The 22,549-nt window shown below is 39.6% G+C and overlaps 1 protein-coding gene across 1 annotated transcript in view; it reads right to left on the bottom strand.

Moving 5' to 3' along the window:
• The window catches only part of CD109 (CD109 molecule), a 97,346-nt gene extending 78,793 nt beyond the window's left edge, over positions 1-18,553 (bottom strand). The window contains exons 1-7 of the mRNA XM_081330414.1: positions 18,361-18,553; positions 16,045-16,205; positions 6,918-6,952; positions 4,324-4,554; positions 3,139-3,264; positions 2,323-2,362; positions 1,601-1,682 (exon numbers count right to left, since the gene is read on the bottom strand). Coding sequence (XP_081186540.1) covers positions 1,601-1,682; positions 2,323-2,362; positions 3,139-3,264; positions 4,324-4,554; positions 6,918-6,952; positions 16,045-16,205; positions 18,361-18,470 — 785 coding nt within the window. The 5' untranslated portion in view covers positions 18,471-18,553. The remainder of the gene's footprint in view (positions 1-1,600; positions 1,683-2,322; positions 2,363-3,138; positions 3,265-4,323; positions 4,555-6,917; positions 6,953-16,044; positions 16,206-18,360) is intronic.
• Between the last annotated feature and the right edge of the window lie 3,996 nt (positions 18,554-22,549).

Here is a 22,549-nt window from a genome sequence, read left to right as displayed (position 1 = left end):
GGGGCCGGTGCTCATCTCCGTTTCAAAGCCGAAGAGCCAGCGCTTGTCCGAGGACATCTCCGTGGTCATGTGTCCGGCATGACTAGATGCCAAAGGCGCACGGAACGTTGTTACCTTCCCACCATAGTGGTCCCTATTTTTCTACTTGCATTTTTACGTGCTTTCGAACTGCTAGGTTGGCAGAAGCTGGGACGAGTAACAGGCGCTCACTCTGTTACGCGGCACTCGGGATTCGACCCGCCAAACTGCTGACCTTCTGATCGACAAACTCAGCGTCCTAACCCATTGAGCCACCGCGTCCCTTTATAAGCTATCTGTTCTGAACCAGCCTGCTACCGGCCTTGCAATAAGGCAAACCCCTGTTCAAACAGTAGAGACTGGAGAGCGTCTGAGGCTGAAAAGCATCTGCCAGGATTTATTACTCAAACAGAACAAGAAACAAAAACACTGGAACTTGAATCCTCAAACGGAAGGGTTGCTTTCAGCAACCAGCCCCTCCCCAAACACTCCTTTTATTTAGAGATCAGGGCGTGGCCTCCCTGTGCCTCCTCCCGAGGAGTCCCACAGCCTTTCTCTGTTTGTTCCTGCTCGACTGCCTCCTGCGTCGGGCGTCCTTGAACAGGGCCAGCTGTGGGTCATCATCCTCCGCACTATCGGGCTCACGCAGCTGAGAAGAGGGCCCCGGCTGGGGGCTCTGCGAAGCCTCCAAGCCATCATCAGCCGGTTCGTCTACCACACACTCCTCCTCCCCCTCATCTGAGTCATCCGAGACATCTGAGCCGGCTGCCGGACCCACAGGCTGGCCCTGAGTCACAACACTATCTAGAGATAGCTATATAAATGTGATAAATGAATCATTTTTTTCATTGCACATTCCTACATACCTATTAAGCAGACAGATCATACTCATCATTGTTGCTTCTCCAAATAGCTGAGTCATATCTCCTATATTCTCTCATCTTGTCTCAGCCATCCATTCATATCATCTATCATTCCCTGTCTCCTTCCTCTTAATTTCACAAATATAAAACTATTTTTAATTAACTGGTTCATTAATTCTGTTCAACATTTACTCCTATTACATTACAATTAGTCATCAAGCTGTAGTTGTAAAATAGCGAAGGCATAAACTAGGTTATCAGTCCTAATTGTATCGGTGTTACAGGTAGCTCTACCATTTAATAATCTGAATATTTGTCCGCTCCTGCCATTGTGCATGAGGCAGAATCTTTATCTATAAGATACTGTGCCAGCCAACATACTATTGCCCATATTCCATCAAATAGCAAGTTATTTATTTAGCATATGGCATCTACAGAGGTCATGCAATCACTGATATACCAATTTAGTTTAAATAAAGCATCAGATTACACACACACACACACACACACAGTGGCAAGTATATGCAATGTACTGATGCATACTCTGGATATTTTTTGCTGCCACCACACAATAATGAACTGTTTTTACCTACTTATACTCCACCTCCTCCAAAAAAAGAAACATTCAAATGTAGAATAATTTACTCCAGCATTGCATACTTTTTATATCTGAAACATAGATATAGCTCCCAGTGTCATAATATTTACTTTTTACTTACTTTGCTCTAATAGTGCCATTCAACCTACTTTCCATAGAATAATACATAGGTGTTATTAAAGAGACTTCAAACTTTGGTAACACTGAAAAAACCCAAAAGCAACAATTAAAATTACATAATGGAGAAACTGAAGCAACTAAAAGATTAAGTTTGAGTGCTCCTCTATTATATATTCATTATTCAAGGAAGACCTCATTACATGAATGAATGGGTAGACCCAGGGCTTTTTTTGTCACAGAACGCCCAGAACGGAGTTCCGGCACTTTTTTGGATGGAACCTTATAGGGTAGGCAAGGTGGGTTGTATGATGTGTTCCGGCACTTTTTTTTTTAACAAAAAAAGCACTGGGTAGACCTCAGAATGACTTTTGGTTTTGCAAGCTGTAAAAGATAAATTTAACATTACAAACAACTGGATACTCAAAGCTAGATCTGACTTTGTTCATACTAGAAGATAATCATGATTATTTACAGTAAGTCCCACCCAGTGATTTCAGCTGGTTTACTCTAAGAATTACTGTCAGGATCCAAATGATTAAACTTTATGCCAAACAGTCTTGCAATCTGAGTATTATAATTTCCATGTTTTTTTTAAATGGCAAGTAACATTCTGGATTTCAGCTTTGTGAAAAATCACTGCCTTCCTAAATTTAAAACTTCATTCACCTTCTTCTAAAAGAATTATAAGCACCTGTTTTCAAAGAGCAGACGGTTATCACTTACCATATTCCACTACAGCAAATGATTGATAATAGGCTTGATCCTATGGAGACACAAGCAAAAATAAAAGTCAATGAAAACATATTGAATTCCTTTAGTTTACTGAATCTAAAGTAAAACCTTATTCAAAATTATCTTGACCACTTAAGAATAAATGCAGGCTGAGATACAATGTTTAAAAAATGGCACTTTTTTCATGATACTTTCATTTTCAACATTCAAGAAACAAGCTCCTTAAATTTACCATCTAATGAATTATTCAGATCACAAAAATGTGAAAAGTGTACCATCACTTCTTATCACAAGTAGGCAGTCTGTGATCCTGAGTCAACTCTGGGGTCTTTACAGCTTAATCTAGCCCCACCCATTTTGCAGCCTTTAGGTAAAAGGTAAAGGTTCCCCCGCACATGTGTGCTAGTCGTTTCCGACTCTAGGGGCCGGTGCTCATCTCCGTTTCAAAGCCGAAGAGCCAGCGCTTGTCCGAGGACGTCTCCGTGGTCATGTGGCCGGCATGACTGGACGCCAAAGGCGCACGGAACGCTGTTACCTTCCCACCGGAGTGGTCCCTGTTTTTCTACTTGCATTTTTACGTGCTTTCGAACTGCTAGGTTGGCAGAAGCTGGGACGAGTAACAGGCGCTCACTCTGTTACGCGGCACTCGGGATTCGACCCGCCAAACTGCCGACCTTCTGATCGACAGGCTCAGCGTCCTAACCCACTGAGCCACCGCTCCTTTACTCCTCCTTAAATTAAAGCTGTTCATCATCAAAAGGTTGCCCACTTCTACCTTAAATACAAACGCATCTTATTTATACTCACATTTACTTGAACTTGTATAGACCAGTCACCCAAGAGAGGATATTTGGATAATTTGAACTGCTTAACGATCTTGCCCAGTTTTCCGTTCTGTGTCAACCATTGCTGAATCAAATTTCTCTGAGGATCCTTACAAAAGTATATGATAAACTACTGTATATATTCAGAATACAGAATTTAATGCAATGCGTGACTGCTAAAATAGGTTCATGGCAATAAAGTATGCTTCAGCAGTAAATATCCACCTAGAAAACTTCGCCATCAATTGTACTATATAATCAAAAAGGTTGCAGATGTTAAGATTAGAAGTTCCTGTAGCAACAGGAGTTAATTTTCAGAAATGCTTTCACTTTATCATAATCTGACAATGAATTCCATCTTTGTTATAGACCCTCAATGCAATTATTTTTTTGAGGGGAGGCAGATTTCATTTCTGAAGAAAAATGTCATCTTACCAAATTCTCATGTCTTATTTAGGAATGGATTGTTTAACCATAACACACCGAAACCAAATAGCTATATTATGGCTTGCTGTACATTGCATATCAATGTACAGGCACATTTTCTGGTGATTAAGTATTTTCTACACATGAACACATCCAATGAATTCTCAATATTTTAGAATGATTCTTTTATGTCACCCAGAGTCTTGCTGTTTTGAGTTGTGTGGCCATGTAAGCAGTGGTGGGATTCAAATATGTGAACAACCGGTTCTCTGTGTGGATGCCGCTTCCGGAAGTCCATTCTGGGCCTGGGCAACAAAAAATTAGCTACCGGTTCTGCCGAAGTGGTGCGAACCAGCTGAATCCCACCCCTGCATGTAAGTGCTTTAAATAAATATATATAAATAATGAAAGCTAATGCTTTTCAAGAGTCTCTTGCCTATCACTCCCTTACTATAACTCTTTTCAAAAGAGCAATAAATTTTACCCTGAATTTACATCAATTGTATTCTAAAACATAAATTTAGCTCAGATGAATATATCATTTGAACCACTGTGCGAACATCTATATTCTATAGTATGTACAAAATACAAATACATATTTATTTTGAGTGTCTTTTACAAGAAATCACCTTCCTGCTGCTGTACCTTGATATGTGTACCTTGGTATGAATGCGCAAAAGTAATTTTCACATATTCCACATGAAATCTCTTCTTTGCCAAATAATTTTAAACCTATGCTTACCCGAATATATATATTTACAGGGGTACTGTATGGTTTGAGGTCAGAATGCAGAGTAACAACCCGTATTTTCACATCTTGTCCTGGTTTATACGTTGACTTGTCAGTCTGGATGAAGACTGAAAAACTTTTACTTTCAAATGGCAGTGATGTACGCTTAGAAAACAGCAGTTGTCCTTTTGAATATCCATTCACTAATAACTCATAATTGGCATCAGTACTGCCCAATGGGAGCTGAGGAAGAAAACTCATTTCATTACCATTGCGATTGTTTTACTTATTTGATTTTTTAAAATCCCTCCTTTATTATTATTTGCAAATAATGGCAATCATGACTAATGCTCCTTCTTCTCCTATTTTCCCCACAACAACAACCTTGGGAGGTAGGTTGGGCTGAGAGCGTGACTGGCCAAAATCATCCAGCTGGCTTTCAAGCCTAAGGAGGTACTAGAACTCAAGTCTCCTGGTTCCTAAGCCAGGCACCTTAACCATTAGGCCAGGGGTCTCCAATCCTGGCCCTGGACCGGCACCAGGCTGTGGCATGTCAGAAATTGGGCTGCGCAAACAAACAAATCCCCATCCATGGGATGCAGGCAGCATGCGAAACCACACAGAGAACTGGTTCTAGTAATTCAAGACATGGGGGAACAGGTGACTGGAAGTCAAAATATATAAAGATTATAGACATTAGGATTACAAATTTAAGAGTTAAACTGCATTGCCTACTTGCTCTGGCACCAGAACAGACAGGCATTTTCTTCTGAAGGGCAGAAAGAAATGAAATCCCTCTCTATTAATTTCCTATTTACCTTCCACTCAATCTCAAGTCCCATTTCTCTGCACTGCTTCTGAAGTACATTTTCCCCCTCTTGTGTTGGCAAAACCATAGACTTAGAATTGATTTGAAGCTAAAATATCATTTCTTGGGAATTAAACAGATCCAAATTCTCATTAACTAGTTGCTCTGTGCTTTACTGGCACTATTGTTAATTTTCACAACCTTCCCCGCTCCCCAAAATAACTGAGTTTATATACAATGTATGGCATTCCTCTCATAAGATGTGCCTGAGGAAACGCGCTGTGATTTACAAAAGCGTATGCAATAAGAAAGTTATTAGTTTTTAAGGCAGGAATGTCAAATTTTAATAGTTATGAGCGGTGTAAGAGGGCTCATTCATTACTGCAAGATATTCTAGTCATTTCATACATTGATAAAACTCTCTAAACTCTAGAGAATCGAAAATGGATAAAATGAAGAATATCTTTCTATGCCATTAAATGTACATTTATTAAATCAAAAATTCGCCACTGCAAAACTAAGCTTCTGGCAATGCTGCAAAACAGAGCCATGTTACTTTGCCATTTAGCTGTCAGCATTTTTCATTAACCAGAACATCGATATTTGGCTTTGCTCCTGGGCTAATATATCCTATTATTTTCAAAAGCATATTCGGGATGATCATGAACTAGGAAGTCCAACCTGGGACCGCCCAAATTCTTTCTTCTTTCTCTTTGCTGAAAAGAAAAATCTTTCCTTTTGTCTTTTTTCTTGCTCATTTTTCATTTTTGCTACCTCTTTCCCTTTCTAGCGGAGATCCTACTTGCTTGCATAGTGACTGACTAGCTCTTCCACTCATTGCTTGGCAAGAGACCCACACTCACATACTCCCTTGGTAGTGCTAGACCAGGGGTAGGCAACCTCGGGTCTTTTATGACTCATGGACTTCAACTCCCAGAATTCCTGAGCCAGCAGGAATTCTGGGAGTTGAAGTCCATGAGTCATAAAAGAGCCGAGGTTGCCTACCCCTGTCCTAGACCTAGCTCATCCTTCTTTGCCAAGCCTCACCTCCCAGCTTCTCTGTTTGGAGAGCCACTACTACTGGTAGCTGCACATGCCTCAAAGCCTCAAATAGGAAAGCTCCCAGATTGTGGAGATACCTGACACCGGGGGGGCCTTGTGGCACCAACTGTGCAGCATGGTTGACTGGGCCCTGCTGTTGCCTTCAGACCTGCTGGGTCAGACCAAGGCAAGCCACCAGGGCTTCCCATGGCTTGCTTTGCATATTAGATAGCATTTTCAGTGTCTATACAGTGTTTCAAAAGCCATGCATGTTGTACCATAGTGTATTTTTTTTAAAAAATCCTCCTCACAATTTAACTTATCAGGTTCATATTATACTTTTTTCCCCAATTAGTCTAAACAATTAAACCTATTGCCCAAATTCAGCAGTAACATTTTGCATTTGCATGTAGAATACGAGGAATTTCCAATGAGGAAATAAAATATTTTGGATATAAGTACAAATTAATTTTTTTGTTTATTTTTGCATTTCCCATCTTTTATTAATACATAATTTTGTTACATTGAGTACCTATTGGTGTTTGCCCATAACTTGAGTATGCATTTCAAACTGAAATCCCAGATTCTTCCGATTTGGCACTCAAACTAATTATTAATCCAAAGAACAAAATAACACCTACACACTGATTACTAATTTGGAGCTATAAAATATAACCACGTTAGCCAAATCAAAAAGCAAATAAAAGTAATGCTGGAAACATATGGTTTATATTTCTAGTATTTTAAGAGTACTTACAGATGGAAGGACTAGTGTCCCAAAGGAATCTATATCTGGGGGGGGGGAAAACAGAATAAGGAAAAAATTCAAAGATTTCACACATCCATATGCCAGATATTCCCCCTATTCAAGCATGAATATAGCCAGAGTCCACTCTATGACAAGGAAGTTGTACTACGTTTCTGGTGCTTTCCTAATATCATGCAATTATGCTACTCCCACTTTACTACTATACACTGAAAGAACAATTCATTTTCATGGATTTGATCCAGTCACAAAATTTTATTCAAGTCTGAAGGAAAAATAAAAAAGACCATGTTCCATTTGTGGGAGTATGACGGAAATAATGATCTGAAAGCAATATGTATGCCCATGAATAAGCAACCTCATTTAGGAGAGGTTAATCACATCCACAGAAGTATGAGTCATATACAGAGAGAAGTAGAATTATTCTGATAAAGAATGCTTTTTAGTGTGTCACACCGTTATTTTTTAAAAATTAAAGGAATAAAAAATTGGACATTAGGGCAATGAGACCACTAAAGTATAAAGCCAAAAGTCACAGCAATATTCAGCCCCAAAACATCATAGCTTTAAACAATATTCTTCTACTTTTCAAAATAAAGGGAGAGGTTGAGGGGTAAAAATTTAAAAATAAATTTTCAAGAGCGGAATTGATTTGTGGCCTTGTCCCTTTGAACTAAATGCATAATTCCTACAGATTTCTAATGACAGACATTTAATATTTGTTTGATTTTGAAATTTTACTCTTAAATTCATTTTATCTGTTATGCAAAGTATTACCAACAAAACTGCAATGTTAGCTTAGGGATCAATAATGAAGCTCAAAACCAGAGCTTTTTAGTGATACCAATTATCCACTGCATTTGGAGGTCAACTTTTAACTTGATTCATGTAATGTGATCAAACTGTGCTATAGTTTAACCAACATAGTTCCCATGGGCACATATGTTTGGGCAGACACCTCTCTTTGCTACCTCCATCCATCCCCACCCCCACCCCACAATTCCTCTTCAATCAAATTCAGCTTTAAAAAATTTTGCTGTATAAGAGAACACTGAACATAAATAGACTGAAAACTGAACTATGATTATGTTTGGATGGTGAGAGAACTGAGCCAATTTGTGATATAATAAAACTGGGAATGTAATAAAACATAGAAGCCACAGCAGGAAAAAAAAACCTGCAGTGTCCATCTTTTGCCTTTATCAATCTAATCCTATCTGCAGTGTCAGTCCCTCATACAGATTCCTCTGTCTCCAATAAATGTGTAAATAAGCTACCTATGTTCATACATACGTATACCAGAAGCCATACTCTATAAAAGATTAAAGCCAAGATGAAAATTTACATGAATTGTAGTAATTAATATTAATAGGGAATATGAGAGAAATAAATTAAGCCAAATCATTAACCAAAATTGATTTTTTTTTTTGAAAAATGGATCTCAGAAATGTAATAAATTATATTCAGATTGTAAGGTCCTTACTTGAACTTGAGATATCATATCAATCTATTCAGATAACCCAAGCGGAGACTTCTTGATCAAGCAGCACTTAATTTGATCAAATTAAGCAGCTGGGTGACAAACAGTCTGGAACACTGGCAGAGTTACATCCAGAAGTGCCACATCTTAGAAAGTGAGTAGCATTGCTTTATAAACTTTGTTAGACAATGAAAATCAGACAACAGAGCCATTACATCATAAGGAAGACATCAATCATTCCTGTACACTCCCTTATTCCCACTTTCAGTACATTGCATCTGTAATGTATTGGGCCTGTTTTACTTGAACTGTAGTGTCTTGATTGCTGTTTGAGATTGCTTAATCAGGGAGTTGGGTAACGCTCGCTGGCTCCTCAGACAAGCAGTCTCCAGGACCACCATTGGCTGGCTCTAGGGCGGCAACAGGCTACTTCAAACCTATTGGCCACTGCCTAGTGGCCAGCAGTATAAATAGCTGCATAGAAGCCTTGGTTAACAGTTCAGTTCCTGCATTCAATAAAGCATGTTCCTGCCTGAACTCTCTCACCTCGTCTCCTTGCTGCAATGAACCCAGTACACAACAGCATCCATGTACATGTTTCCCTCGCTTGCATGATATTTCCCTGGTGCAAAAGCCAATTACAAAAAGCAAGAAAGCAACAGTTAGACTAAACAATTTCCCTTTGTTCCAGAACCCTTCAAGATATATACACACATACATATAAACATACCGTACATACCGTATGTTTAATTCATTTATTGTACAAAATCGATTTAATATAAGGTACTATAGGGTTTTCAGAATGAAAAAGTACAAAAAGGTCATACCATAGGTTTTTGAAAAACTTACAGTACCTTATATTAATTAAAGAGTTTAACAATTTATTAATAGTTTGGATCAGGGTCCAACAAAGGGTCAATCAGGATTCACTGGTAGATTTTTGCAAGGTACAAGTAGATCAGCCTTGGGATTAGGCTCTGTTCCATGAAATCCTAGGGCTCCATAAGAACTGAATGGATTTCTGTGAGAGACTAAAAAAACCTAACTGAAACACAGCCAATTTTCTGTCACTAGATGCAGACATGTCAAACTTGCGATATCACGTATCGGGATGGTTTCGCCATTGCCGGCAATGGGGTGGATGCAGCTTCTGGATGACGCGTCTGGCCCACGGGCCGGCAGTTTGACAACCCTGCATTAGAGGTTTGCCTCTTGATCAGGTGCTCCTGGCTTTTCAACTAATGGCTTTTCTTTTTAACTAGATCTAATACACCTGGGTCCAGATGACTAAACACTAGTGTCACAGCAATAAGGCCATTTTCCCCTGAACAATTAGGCTTTTGAAATTTAGAATTCTGTGGGGGAAAATGCCAATTGTGTAAAAGCCCTATTTCTGGTAATAAAAATAAATTCCTGCCCAATGTATTTCCTCAGAAGCATCCTATTCCATATTTCATAGAGGCTAAGATGGTGCAATGGTTAAGATGTTGGGCTGGCAAGAGAGGGGCCCAAGCCAGTCAGTCACAGACGTTCACTGTAACTTTAGGCTATTTGCCCCTTCTCAAGCCAGCCTGCCTCACAAGGTGTTGTGAGGAAAACAAATGGGAGGATAGAGTGTCATGTATAATACATGGAAGTCCTGAAAAAAGGCACAATATAAATCTAACAAAATAAATAATGTATCAATTGCAAATTTGAAGGAAAAGATTATTCTGTGAGTTAATACTAAAAGAAGAGGATATATAGGTTTATATATCTGAAACCAACATTTTGAAATGAGGAAGAAATGCGACTGAACCAGCTATTGTGGGCTTCTACTAAGTCATTTGGTCCAGATTTTACCTCTGCAATCCCATCATCTTCCACGGTTTGGATAATATTTGAACCCAACAATTGGCCTCTGGAGTCCTTAACCGAGACACTAAGTTCCAGCCTAAACCTCAGCACTGGTCAGATGCTAGTGAATTCACAATCAAAATTTGGCACTGCACTTATAAATATCATTCATTTCTAAAGAAGAAATTGGGCTCAATATATCAGAAAACTTTTATTATCTAGGTCAGGGCTTTTCAACCGGTAGTACGCATACCACCTGTGGTACTTTGCCACATGGCAGGTGGTACACGACTGTACTAGAGAATTGTAACTGGGAGGGGAATGAGCCGAAGTGACCCAAGCCTGAGGGAAAGGCAGCTGCAGCTGCAGGACTGTCTGGCCTCAGCAGAAGCCCCAGGAACTGGCAGGGCTCTAGCTGATTGGCGCTTCCGGAAGCTGCTCAGAGCTGGTGAACTGAAGAAAAAAGGGGGGAGAGGAGAGGAGGGGCTATAAAAGGAAGTGGTTTGGGCGGGAAAGGGGGAAAAAAGACAACCGGGAAAGGTTTAATCCCTTTCAACAAATGTAATTAGTTTTACCCCCTTTAATTGAGTCTGTCTATGGCTTTTAGAAAGTTTTCTTTGAAGGTAAACAGGCTGGAGCCTTTCAGTCTCATTGTGACATGTCACACACCTGAGGCAGCTTAAAGAAAAAAACCCAGGAGTTAATGTGTTTCTTTATTTTGTGAGCCTTTCTTGCTTTGCACTTGATTCCTGTGTCTTTAAGGGTATGGGGTGTGTGGGTGCATTCTTATTACACTGTGCAAAGAGCTCAGAAGGGAGAGAGGAAGAAAGGCCAACCAGCTAGCTCAGGGGTCTACAAACTTAGCAAATTTAAGAACTGTGGACTTCAACTCCCAGAATTCCTCAGCTAGCCATGATGGCTGAGGAATTCTGGGAGTTGAAGTCCACAAGTCCTGAGCTAGCTGGTAGTGGTGCATATTAATAAACATGGATAAATTCATTATAGATTTGTCAGTGCAACGGGAAAGTGATTCACCAAAGGAACAGCCACAAAAAAATTAAAACTGGTACTTTTTTCCTTTTTTTCTACAGTTTATAATATTTTATTAGATTATAGAATAAAATACAAAAATACAAACGCAAATAGGACATAGTGGGGAGGAAAAAGGGGGGAAAGGTGAGAGGAGAAGGGAAAAAGAACAGACCTCCTCTGTTGCAGTAGAAGGAAGCATTAACATCGAACCTCAACTTTTTGCTTTTCCATAATATTATAAACTAGCCATTTCTATAACAACAAATAAATCTAATCAGTAAAACCAACCCCCCCCTTTTTTTTTAGTCATCAAGTTTTTGACACTAAACACTGGTGCTACTCACATATTGCCATGTCCTAAAAGTGGTACAATGTGTGAAAAGGTTGAAAAGCCCTGATCTAGGCGATACCTAACCATTTGAATCTGAGAAAAGCTCATGTCTTGGATGTCACTGCATGAATGCCTACAACAGCCTGCCCTATGTACCAGCATCATGTACAAACCTCCACTCAATTGCACAGCTGGGTGGAAAATAGCCCAAGAAAGTGGGTGAAAAATGATACAGCTAATGGTTACAAATGCAGATTAAACAAATATCTGCACACCACAGCAAACCTCAAAGAACAGTTGAGACAGACCATCACACCAGAGCACATGGAGAGACAGACCACTACCTTCATGAATACATCCCAGAAACATGCTGGGAAAAGAAAAACCAAACTCCAAAGCAAGCTCCAGAAACTCAATTCCAGAACCAATCAAACATCAGAATCTGAAAGGCTGGTCAACATATCCATGGCAGAACATAGGATTCTACAAAAAGGACTCAACTATAATACAGGTGATGCCAATCACGTCCTAGAATTTTTTGCAGCCCTAGAAGGGGCATTTAAATCCACCAAACTCTCCACAGAGGTGCAAGAAAACATTAGAAAAAAATCATTCCACAGATCAGAAGACAATAGGAACAGAATCGACTTACAACAGAAGACAGAGCAGCCCTCACAAACCTAAAAAAGGACCAGACCATCATCATCCTACCTGCAGACAAAGGCTGAACCACAGTGGTTATGGACAGAGCACAGTAATAACAAAAAGCAAAAGAAATATTGGTGGAGAAATAAACCTACATCCCTGTGAACACCAATAGAATACAAAAACTAGACAACCAGATCAAGAGAACCCTCAGTGACCTCACTAAGAAAGGCCAAATTACCAAAGAAGAACAGTAGAAGATGAGAAGCAGCAGACCCATCCTCCCATGCTTCTACGGACCCCCCAAAATACACAAACCTGGCATACCCCTCCCACCCAATTGTATCTCTGCCAGGGACCCCTACATACCACATTGCAAAAGGACTAACAAAACAGCTTAGGTATCTCACAAGAAAAAGCCAAATCTTCATTAACTTTCCACTACAATGCCTTCAAACAATCAGGGATGTGACTCAAGAGGACAACGAAATCATGGTCTCATTTGATGTCACAGCCCTGTTCACATCTATAGAGGCAGAATTAGCCAAAGAATCCATGACTGCATTGCTTCACAGTGCCTATGACTTAATTGAATAAACAAAGAACAAAACACACAGGATTATGGATCTCATAAACCTCTGCTTAACTACATACTTCCAATTTAATAGCCAAATTTACCAACAAATTGAAGGGATCACCACTTTCAAGATTTATAGCAGAGGTCGTCATGCAACATCTAAAAGCCACAGTGCTTCCACAAATACAACCAAAAATATGGATCAGATATATAGATGACACTTTCACCATAACAAAAAAGGACTAATTAGAGAACACCCATAGAACCATCAACATTTTTAAAGGAATCCAGTTTACTAGAAAAGAAGAAAACAATTCACTACCCTTCCTGGACATCCTGATCAGCAGAGACCACAATGGCAAACTAGAAATGCAAGTCTACAGAAAAACCACCCATACTAACCAGGTGCTCCATTACCAAAGCAACAACCAACCTCCCACAAGAGAAGCTGTGTAAAGACTTTATTTAAACGAGCCAAAACACACTGCAGCAACCCAGAACAGCAAAAAAAGGAAATGGAGCATCTATACAACACATTCCAACAAAATGGATACCCATGCAACTTACTCAAAAACTCCTTGACCACTCAACCCAATACAACAACAACAACACAAACCCTAAAAAGAATTGCACTGCCATACATCAAGAATATCTCAGAAACCACAGACATCTACAACCACATGGAATCAGTATAGCACACAAGCCAACTAAAATCCTTCAAAATACCCTAAGCAAACTAAAAGAGCCAGCAACTCCAAAAGAAAAAACAGGAGTCATCTACAACATACAGCAACCACCACAGTATGTAGGAAAAACAGGCAGAAGACTGGCAGAACACATCCGTGAACACCAACTGGCAGTCAAAAGCCATGACGAAAATTCTTATTGGAAGTTGGCAAGAAATTGCACAGAATCCTTCACTTAAAAGACCTGCAGGCCTCACTTAAAGACAACAACAGAGACTTCTGGATTATCATCACTAAGTGATGTAGTCCTGTGATGTTGTACTTTATAACTGTATCGCATGGTGACAGAAATTCCAGTGCCAATTTCCTTTGTTAATTAAGAACAACCTGTAACAATCTTTGATTTTCTTAAACAAATTTCCTTTTTATTATAAAACCTGCTTCACTAATTGTTGGTCAGGTCTGATTTTCACTCCTGGGATCAATTTCTCAAAAGGTACACAGTACAACTTCATCTTAAACAAAGGAGACCCAACAGAAAAATGAAGTTGCCAAGGTGTGTTAGAAACAAATGGGAAAGACCCTAAGACAATTTTATATCCAGTTGGACACTGATTTTTTTTTCAATTTGACCTGTTCCCAGTAATTTCCTTTGTATATGGAAACTCTCATACGTTGCAGCGCTACCATTCTTTGCTATGATTTTGGAAAATAAGTTAATACTATTTTCAAAATGTGTTTGAATGACTGACTTATTTCAAAATAGCTCACAGAGCTGCTATTCATTTGTTGCCAAGAGGTCATAATCTTGCCTCTAAAGTTGTGTTCATGTTGTAAAAACATTACATTTCTTCTTCTCTTGAGGAAATGCAATACAACACCCCCACACACATACTTAGTTTGTGAAAAGCATTAAGTTGATACAAGAGACAAAGATTCTTAGCAAAAGCCAATGCTTTTGAAAGTTAGCACTCTGCCTTTGTGTAAATCAATCAGTAAAGGAGCAACAACTTAACCTTTAATAACACTCATAAGTGTTCCTCCATTTAATTCTTTGAAAGGATCAACTGCATACTAATCAAGCCATATTTCTTTTAAAAGCGGTATTATCTGTATTATTGCAAAAGATAATATCTGATCTGCTCACTGAAGTGCATGGGGGGAGGGGGGAAGGAAGGAGGGGAAGGAAGGTTGTAAAACTACTTAGCCATTTATGATGGATAGCAGCACTGCACAACAGAGTAGAAACTGTGTTCATACATCTCTACATAACTACACATGCATCTTTATTCTTGAGTTGTTCTAAGCATAATCAGATTGGGGGGCGGGATTTTCATTAGGATGAAAACTAAACCATGGGCATGCTGCCCTGACCTCATGGGATTGGTAACCACCCTATATAAATTATTTTGAAAGGGGACTTGTAGAAAGATCATACAAAAGCATATTTTGACTTTATTTCACAGGCAGATATTACATTAATAGAAATGATTCCTTATGCCACAAAGTCAAGGAAGGAGGTGAAGATAATGTATAGCTTTCTCTTCCTTTGGAATTCAAGACCTAATATGTACTGCCAGGTATCTTAGTCAGCTGGAGTCAGTAAACCACTGGAAAGCATTCTCGCTTGCACAGTGCCATGTGTTTCCATTGGCCGTCCTGTACGGCAAGTAGAAAAAGACATCACTGTCTGACTTTGCTCCTGTGGCTCAGGAGAGGTGGAGACCATTGGACACATACTCCTTTGATGTTCCTTCTACAGAGATATCCTCCCCATAATTGATAGCTATCCTGGTCGTTTGGAAAGTATTTATCTCCAGTGCCTGCTAAAGGAGGAGCAGGCAGAGATCACGGCGCAGGTGGCCAGATTTTGTGCAGCGCATTGGGGATTGACCAGAAACATAAATAATCATTTTAGATCTTTTAAATAATCTTTTATAATTGATTTTATTACATATTTTATCCAGTTTTAGACTATACTCATTGTATTTTTATTGTCAGGTCAGTATGATTCAGTTTTCTGAAGATAGCTTGCTTTTGATATACTGCCTGTAAAACTAGGCAGACCTTGGTCACCCATTGATTGCATCATTGATTGTGATGTATTGCTATGTCCTCTTGTGATGGTTCTGTTTAGTTTTATTTGGATGTTTAATTTATGTGTGTAATAATAAATTGATTGACCTAATAGGTATAAACTGCTAGTAGCTGAGCAAATAACTATAATCCCATATAGATTACACCCTCATACCTTAGAGCATTTGTGAACATTTTTTAACTCAAATTGCTATGCACAGTTATTTCAACAAGACCCCATCCATGTGCCATCTTTGTCTGCCATCCTAAGCACAAATAATACATTTGCAATACAGGGAGAATTGAATAAACATGTTTAGGACTGTAATCAAAGAAGCTAATTACTGACACAAAAAAACTTTGAATCACCTTGGATAGTGAGATAGGTGACATGTAAATTTAATAAATAAAATAAATAAATCTCATTGCATTCCAAATCAAGACAACCATCTCACCTCTTTGAAAGACTGCTTCTCCTTGTAATATGGATTTATTTGCCAAGAGTACTTGCGCTTGTATTCTAATGCTTGAAGGGCTTTCCTTTAAGAGCCAAACTCCAATAGTTAGATTTGCTCCAGGACGGATTATTTTAGGAACTGCCAACAGGTATGTTGGTCTAGAAATCACAAAAAGAAAGTCTTTTTTTTAATTGAAAAGTTTTAAAATACATTTTAAAAACATAAACTCCCTCCCTCCCCCTCCCCCCCACTTCCCTTCCCTCCCCCTCCCCCCCCACGACTTCCCAGAGCTGATTAGAGGGTATAAACTTTAACCAACTTAAGCTAAAATATGCTAACCAACTAAAAAAGACACTTTAAATTCTTTCGCACTTTAACTCCTCTTAACATAACTAAATAACTAAATAATAATAACTAATTAATAATGCATCATATAATACTAATACTTATTCATATACTAAATGAAACTTTCTAGTCCCATATTTATTCTGAATATAATCGATCCATCTCCTCCATTCCAAAATATATCTCTGTTGCGATTGTTCTTTCAAATATGCTGAAATCTTTGCCATTTCCGCCAGGTTTGAAACTTTTAAAGTCCACTCTTCTATAGTAGGCAGTTCCTCCTTCTTCCAATATTGCACTACCAAGAGTCTTGCTGCCGTAATTAAATTTAACATCAATTTAGTATCTATAACAGTACAATCTGTAATAATACCCAACAGAAATAACTATGGAGAAAACCTTATCTTTTTCTTAAATATCTTCTGCATATTCCACCAAATTTTAATCCAAAAAGCTTTAACTTTTCTACAAGTCCACCATATATGATAATAGGTTGCATCATCACAACCACACCTCCAACATTTAGGCTGATAATTCGGATACATACATGCTATTTTTTTAGGATCTAAATGCCATCTATAAAACATTTTATAAAAATTCTCTCTTAAATTTTGTGCCTGTGTAAATTTCACATTTCTGACCCATATCTTTTCCCAGATATCCATCGTTATGGGCTCCTGAAAATTCTGGGCCCATTTTATCATGCAATCTTTAACAAGTTCCGTTTCTGAATCTATTTCTATCAGTGTATTATATATCCTCCTTATTTGCGCTGGACTCTTATTTGTTTAACCAAATTTTCATCAGTTGTCGAAATACCAACTTTCTGATCTTCCTTCCATCTAGCTTGTAACTGCCCATACTGAAACCAAGTCCGCACTATTCTTTCTTCTTTTAAAATATTAAATGGCTTTAATTGCCATACATTCCTTTCCATTCTAAGAATTTCTTTATATGTAGTCACATCATGTTTAAATCCCACGTTTATATTTTCTATTGCATGTTTAGGTATTGCCCAAATTGGTATTTTATAATTTAGCTTATATCGATATTTTTTCCAGACTCGCAACAGGGCATACCTTAATATATGTGTCTTAAAGATATTATCCACCTTCTTATCATACAATAAATATGCATGCCAGCCAAAAAATAAATCAGATCCCTCAATATTCAATAATCTCCCTTGTGTTAGATTAAACCAATCACTAATTGAAGATAAAGCCGCAGCCTCATAATATAGTTTAAAGTTGGGCATTTTAAGACCACCTCTTTCACGTACATCTTGCATTATCTTAAATTTTACTCTTGGTCTTTTCCCTGCCCAAACAAATTTATTAATACCTTTCAGTCTTGATACTTACTGACAGTTGTTATTAAAATATGTAATATTAGAATCTGCTATTGCTATCTATATGAACTAGAACAACTTTGAGGGACCTAAGGCAAGTCTGCAACAATTGCATCTTTCTCTCATCGGCTATGCCATTTTTAATTCTTAATGGGAGGTGAGCAAAATGAAAGCAAAAGAAGATTGCATTATATATAGGGTGGGGAAACTTGTTTGTTTCCTTACACAGTGCTGGATTAAGAAATGATTAAAACTTAAGCAAGCGAGACCTGAGTCTCTGAGATATACTGAGCTAAAGATATAGAAGCATAAGGAAGGATGTTTTCCTCCAATAATTAAAAAGAAAAATAATGTCTCCATAAGGATCTTTCCCCAGGCTTCTGGCCCCATATCCATTCAGGCCTGCATCATCTGCATCCAGAAAATTAAGCAACTTTAATTCAGTGCCTAAAGCTCTGCATTTTGGTCCAGATTAGCCAAATGCAAACTTAGGCCTCCCGTGGAGAACGCAATCCCCCCAAAAGATGCTTTTCCCCAATTTTCTCCCCTCCCTCCGTGATTCTCCTTGTCAGTCCTTTCTCGTCTACTAACCCTCCTCCCGCCCCCATTTTTTTCCCTACCCAGCGTTAACAAGCGAGGAAGCAATCACGAAGCCCCAGAGAAGTGGGAGGATGGGGGACAGCAAAGAGCTCCTCCGGGTAGCGGGAACAACTTCCAGTAAGAGCCGCATCTTCCTTCTGGGAAACCGGACAGGCGAGCTGGAGATAACGGTGCTCCGCTGCACTCGCGGCGTCTTCCTACCTTTTCGGGCTAAGCGCGCAAATTCGGGAAGTGAAAGCAGCTCCTTGTGTCGAAACCGGGGTAGCGCCTTCTCCAAAGGCACAGCTCTCCGCCTCCGCCCCTCCCGTTCCACTCGGAGGCTCCTGCCGAAATGAGGACGGGCCTTTCTGCCCACGAGCCTTTCTCACCCTCCATCCAAGTGGAAAGGCCGGGGAGAGGGAGCTGGAGAGAAGGTTAGGGCCGGCGGGGTTTGGGGTTCGGGTCCACAAAGCGCGCGCTCTCGCTCCAGAGATTTGGCAACAGAAAGAAGTCGTAAGTTTTCGAGACGTCCAACGCAAGCCCAGCAGTTTAGTGGGAAAGAAGCCGGATTGCTAGAAGGAGCAGCCCTGATGGGTTGAGGCAGAGCCTTGGTGGAGCAGTGGGCTAATGCCTCCTTAAGTAACACCAGCTGCCTGCAATTAGTGCAGGTTCGCATCCCACCAGGCTCAAGGTTGACTCAGCCTTCCATCCTTCTGATGTAGGTAAAATGAGGACCCAGATTGTTGGGGGGCAATAAGCTGACTTTGTAATAATGCCGCTTGGGGGTGTGTGTGAAAGCCCTAACAAGCAGGCATATACATAGAATGAAGGCTACTGCTAAGCTTGTAAGCTGCCCTGAGTCTTCGGAGAAGGGCGGGATATAAATGTAATTTAAAAAAAAATACAGACTCCAGTAGAGGAATGTTCCCCGCTTAGCTGGTTTGCAACAGGCTGCGACCTGCCTAGCTGAAGTTAGTAACTAGTCTTCAGTTTATTTGGAATATGGATCTAAGTGAATATGATCGGATAGGCTTAGCTCCTTGCCAGAAAGCTTGAGGGAGATAATTTATCAAATGGAAGATTTTAAAACATAGCTCTAGTTCTTTATGCTTTATTACCTTTATTGTTACAGTTCGTTGCACAATCAGCCAGATGTTTAAAGTGAATTTGGCATTTTTATCCATCGATTGAGTTCTTCCCAAGGATTTGGGATAGGAGATGTTTAATAATATGTAAGGGACGCTGTGGCTCAGTGGGTTAGGATGCTGAGCTTGTCGATCAGAAGGTCGGCAGTTTGGCGGGTCGAATCCCGAGTGCTGTGTACACACCTGTTACTCGTCCCAGCTTCTGCCAACCTAGCAGTTTGAAAGCATGTAAAAATGCAAGTAGAAAAATAGGGACCACTACGGTGGGAAGGTAACAGCGTTCCATGCGCTTTTGACGTCTAGTCATGCCGGCCACATGACCACGGAGATGTCCTGGACAAGCGCTGGCTCTTCAGCTTTGAAACGGTGCGGGGGAACCTTTACCTTTACCTAATGATATGTAAAGGTATTGTTGCATCAACACTGATCTACTAGCCTCCATTCTGTTATTTCTAATTCTGAATGTAGTTCTTTCCAGAACTGGTGTATTCTTTCCAGATATCCTCTTCTTATTGGACTTGATTTATAATAAAATATCATTTTTTATTTCAATCTTCCTATATTTGTGTAGGCAACTTTTTTTCCAGTAGTCCTGCAGCTAAACAATTGGGGTCTGGAGTATTATGTGACAAGTGCTCCTCTGTATGAATACTGTTTATCTCTCAAGTGTGAAAAGTATTCTTCACGCTCTACATAGAAACGTGGATGCCAGTCAATGAAGGCACTGTCTAAAACATGGAAGGAATATGATTGAAGGTAGGTCATAGTTTCCTGTGGAATAGATAGCAAGATATCCATGTACAATGGTGCTTATATGAAATGTCATAATTTTTTTCTGGACAGGTAGGTTTATTATTTTAGATGGCCCGCAACTTATTTGGACTGCAACAGAATTAGTTTCTAATTGATTTGCCTTGTGGAAAATCATTCATTAATATGTCTGTATTGATGAAGAGAATGTTTTCTTACTTTGTGAAAGTGAGTTGTCCTAGGATTACTTTGCAGGAACCAATACTGTAGATAAGCTGTTTGGAACTTCTGCATCTGAACAGCATTTGGAAGTTGACGTAATGTTCCACAAAGAGGCAAAGGGCCTCTTTGTATCTAAACAATACTATTGTGATTATTTCAGACTTCCCAATTCCAATGTACACAGTATGTTTTCCTTAGCTATTTAAAAACATGTATTGGACTAATTATTTTTTTTTAAAAAAAGAGCAAAATAAAAAAAAACATGCATCTAGCCTCATACTCCATGGTCCTTATTGGGGCTGTTCAGCTACATTCTTTAGGTGGTTTTTTTAACAGCCCCAGGAGAATGGATGGCACATTCATCTTTGGGGGAATGCTATTACAGAAGGGAGGGACAGCAACAGAGAAGGCATACTTCCTTGGTCCCTTGCAATGACAATGTTTAATTGAGTGGATCAGGAACAATTGGGACAGATAGATAGTCCCTCAGAAGTAGTAATAGTGTATACCTTTTTTTAATGAAAATTTATCAGCACTTTTGATCAGTGATGACATCAAAGTAAACAAACCCATGTGGTGGTGATTACGTCAGCAGATCACGGCCCTATGCGGAAGTAACCGCCCTATTTTCAGATAAGGCGAGCGGAAGTGACGTGTTGGCCTAAGCCCATCAAGATAAGAGTAACACTAGCAGCCCTATTTTCAGATAAGGCGTGTTGAACCTAACCCCCATCAATAAGTCAAGGCAGTCAAGCCTCTGGGTATATGATTAGCTTAACCCTAGACTAATTCAATGGGCATTCAAAACAAACAGAATAAGCTAAATAAAGTAAATAATTAACAGAGGCCTGTGTTTTTGGGAAACAAGCCCTACTTTGGGGAGCTGTGAAATAAAAAAATGCTTTTATTTCTAATCATTCTAGTCTAATGATGCTTTTAATTTTTGTGGAGTTTTAAAAATCAGTGCCTCAAAAGCTGAGAATAAAGGAGCCCCTAAAAGGCAGCCAAGGCTTGCATTTAACCCCCTTTTTTCTAAAAAGTATTTATTTCTAGGAGGTTTTAAAATCATTTTCTCGAATGCAGGGGGGGGGGAAACAATTTAAAACCCGCAGCTGGTTTTTACCTTTGTAAAAATCTAAAGACACATATTTTGTCAAGTGAGCCCTCAAATCCACAAGTACATGTAACCGTACAAAGCATGGCCTTAATAAAATTTATTCTGCACCCCTACAGCAAAAGACAAGGAACATTAACAGGAATTAAAATGCTCACAAGAGGCAACCAGCCAGGTGGCAAGTAGCATGTCAGGGCTGCAAATCCGGACATGCGTGTTTGTGTCTGCTAGTAAAAAAGGGGGTTAGGCCTTGTTCGGGACATGCCTGGGCATGTCATACCCTGTGATTCTGGACAGGCGCTAGGCTCAAGGACATGTCATAGCACGTGCAGGAGAGATTGTACAGCCAGGTCTGAACTGCTAGCAATATTTTAGATAATATTTTAGACTTGGTAAAAGGAGCCTTGCAGCATCGAGCCCCTACTGAGAAGTGGAAACCTAAAGGCTGGGATGACTTTATGAATGCTATGGCTGAGGTGAATGTTCACCATATCCAGGAGATGGGAAGTAGGAGGCCAGCCAGTGTTCACCAGGCAGAGTGTGAGGGTGGGTATTTACAATTAATCCAAAAGGTCTTTTGGAGATTTGTCTCTGGGATAGCAGGTCATAAGGTAGACCCCTAGAAAGGCTGTATTTCCAGAGAACAAGTGGCGGAGTTGCAGTGTGTCCATATTCACATATAATCAAAAAGCACATTCCTTGTGTGACTTATTTCAATAAGGTTTTCAAAGATTGCATAGAGAATCATGTTGACGGTGTTGGGGAGGGGTTGAGCAAATCTAATTTCAGCTCTGAAGTTACCGTTCCTGATCAAAGAATAGTGCTCAGAGCACCCCTGATCAGGACTCAAGTCAAAACAATATAAAGTATACTTTCGGTTAAACTCTTCCCTGCTGATTAACAGCGGCCTGTCTTTCATGCCTTTGCCTGTGGCCTGCACCATCTGCATGTACTCTCTCACAAAAAGACTGTGCTCATAATCAGGCTGAAGAGGCTTTC

The sequence above is a fragment of the Vipera berus genome (genome assembly GCF_964194415.1).
Source record: "Vipera berus genome assembly, chromosome: 1".
Classification (NCBI taxonomy): domain Eukaryota; kingdom Metazoa; phylum Chordata; class Lepidosauria; order Squamata; family Viperidae; genus Vipera; species Vipera berus.
This window is presented reverse-complemented; position numbering and strand designations above follow the sequence as displayed.